General features: G+C 41.3%; 1 protein-coding gene across 1 annotated transcript; it reads right to left on the bottom strand.

Moving 5' to 3' along the window:
- Positions 1 to 282: 282 nt before the first annotated feature.
- Positions 283 to 2,145, bottom strand: LOC107045976. The gene has a single exon (XM_015268403.1). It carries the CDS (start codon positions 2,143 to 2,145, stop codon positions 283 to 285), a length of 1,863 nt encoding a protein of 620 aa, XP_015123889.1.
- Positions 2,146 to 2,350: the final 205 nt, after the last annotated feature.

The raw sequence follows: 2,350 nt of genomic DNA on the forward strand, positions 1-2,350 counted from the left end.
TGTAAGTAAGAACGATATTCTTCGCAATTGGATCTCGAAATACTGCGTTGATATATCTTTGGAAAACCGACGGCGAATTACAAAGCCCGAATGGCATTTTTAAGAACTCGTACTGCCCGTTTGGTGTTACAAACGACGTATATTTTCGACTATTTTCCGCCACGTCAACATGAAAAAACCCATTCTTCAAATCGAGGGCTGTGAAAACTCTCGCGCCTTGCAAACGATCTAACTGGTCTTCAATTAACGACAGTGGATAACGGTCTTTCACGATCTTTTTATTTAGTTTCCGATAATCCACACAAATTCGTGTGCCAATTCGTCGCCATTTTTCTCCTTAACTAAAACAATCGGACTTGCAAATTCTGAGTTTGAGGGACAAGCGATCCCTTGCTCTAGCCATTCTTCTATCTGTCGAATAACTTCTTGCGTCTCTGAATGTGATAACCGTCTTGCCTTCTGCGATACCGCAATATCATCCGTCAAAATAATTTTCATCGAAACTCCTACATCGTGCGTCTTCACTGGCTCATAAGCCTGAATTATACCGTCAATTTGTTCACGTAAATTTACATCTTCTACATGTGATAAATCCAAAGAATTATCTTCTATCGCGTCAATCTTCAAAACTTCGGGAATGTCAGCATCGTCTTCAGGAAAAACATTTACAATTTTGTGAAGAGTAACTTTACCAGCAACCGATCGCAGTTCTACTCGATTAAGAAAATCAGCTCCGATGAGCACAGAATATTTCATCAAAGAATCATCTACGACATGAAATTTAATTTTATACTCTTCTCCATCAACAATCATAACAATTTCAAATGAACCGAATGTACAATTGTTATTCGCGCCTAATCCATCAAATTTTGTGTCTTGCCCCAACGGAGGAGACCCCAACTCTTCATACGTCTTTTTACGCATTAGACTTAAATCGCTACCTGTGTCAATCACCGCAGAATACCTCTGATTTTCAATTTCGACATCCTTCAACTGCTTTCCTCGAGGCGCCTGGAATGATGCATAGGATGACGTTTTCTTCTCCTCTGGCTTCCATGTACATCTCGAAGCAATGTGGCCAAATCCCTTGCACTTGAAACACTTTTGTCCTTTGGCTTTGTCCGGGCACTCTCTGCCAAAATGGTCCTTCTCGCCACAATTATAACAATATTTAATGTCACCGCTCTTCACTGCACTACCCGGTCGCGTCGACTTCTTTTTATCATCGATCTTCACACTTTTGTTCTTCAACTTCATTTCATTTTTCATCGCCTCGTACTCCAAAAATCGTTCTTTGAGATCACGAACTGTCTTTGCACCATAGAGTTTTGTTTTATTCACGGGGTCATCTGGAATCCCGGTCACAATGTACTGGATCACAGACCGTAAGTCCACATCGCCCTGAGCTGCAATGTCCATCATTTTGTATAGATAAGTCTGGAATGACTCATCTGGCTTCTTCTTGCACTTTGCCAGCTCCTGGTGAATTTTATGGCTATCGATGATCTCGGCAAACTCTACTTTGAGACCTCTCTTCAGTTGTGACCATTTTTTGAATTTCTCATAATTCACAAATAGCTTCGCAGGACCTTTCAGTAACCTCTTCGCGTACGTCACCTTCTGGATATCACTCCACTCACACGTCTCCGCCAATTCTTCGAAATCGTTGATCCATCGGACAACGCTGATGTGATCATCTCCACTGAAAGTCTCTATTGACTCTTCAACATCTTTGAATGTCAGCATGTAGCTGCGAGGCCGTCTACTGGGGTTGTGGCGTCTATTACGTCTAATTCGTCTAGCTTCTTCTTCTTCAAATTCCTCGCTGCTACTCTCACTGCTGGATCTTACTTCTTCATCGTCGTCTATTCTGGCACTTCTATCGTCTGGTACTGGGCTCTTTGGTTCCACTTGGGTTGCACTTCCCGAGGCACCGTGTTCTCGTTCGAAACTCAATGCAGTTTTTAGTCTCAACACCAATTCACTCTTGTTACCGGTGGTCTTCAGCTTTCGTTTACTCAAGTTTTCCTTGAGTTCGGGTAGCTTCATCTTCTCCAATTGAGCACTGATAGTAGCTTCCCATTTTTGTTGCATCTCTTCTTCATGCTTCCTCTGCCGTTCACGTTCTGATTGTGAGCCCGGCATTTTGAAAAAACACTTCTATTGAAACTGGCTGTATCGTTTTTGTATCCCGGTTGAGCCCCCAAAAATATATGGGGATACTTTTAAAAAGATAAAACAGCTGAATAGTTTTTCTTAAAAACACTTTAATTAATAAACACTTTAAGAATATACAGTCTTATAAATCGATACACCTCGATACGTAAACTAAAACTTCTAAATTAACCGT

Source organism: Diachasma alloeum, unplaced genomic scaffold, assembly GCF_001412515.2.
Source record: "Diachasma alloeum isolate Michigan unplaced genomic scaffold, Dall2.0 Dall_scaffold_01152, whole genome shotgun sequence".
Taxonomy (NCBI): domain Eukaryota; kingdom Metazoa; phylum Arthropoda; class Insecta; order Hymenoptera; family Braconidae; genus Diachasma; species Diachasma alloeum.

Bases quoted from the DNA above. Each gene is read 5' to 3' on its own strand.
- LOC107045976 (XM_015268403.1), bottom strand. From the start codon at position 2,145: ATGCCGGGCTCACAATCAGAACGTGAACGGCAGAGGAAGCATGAAGAA.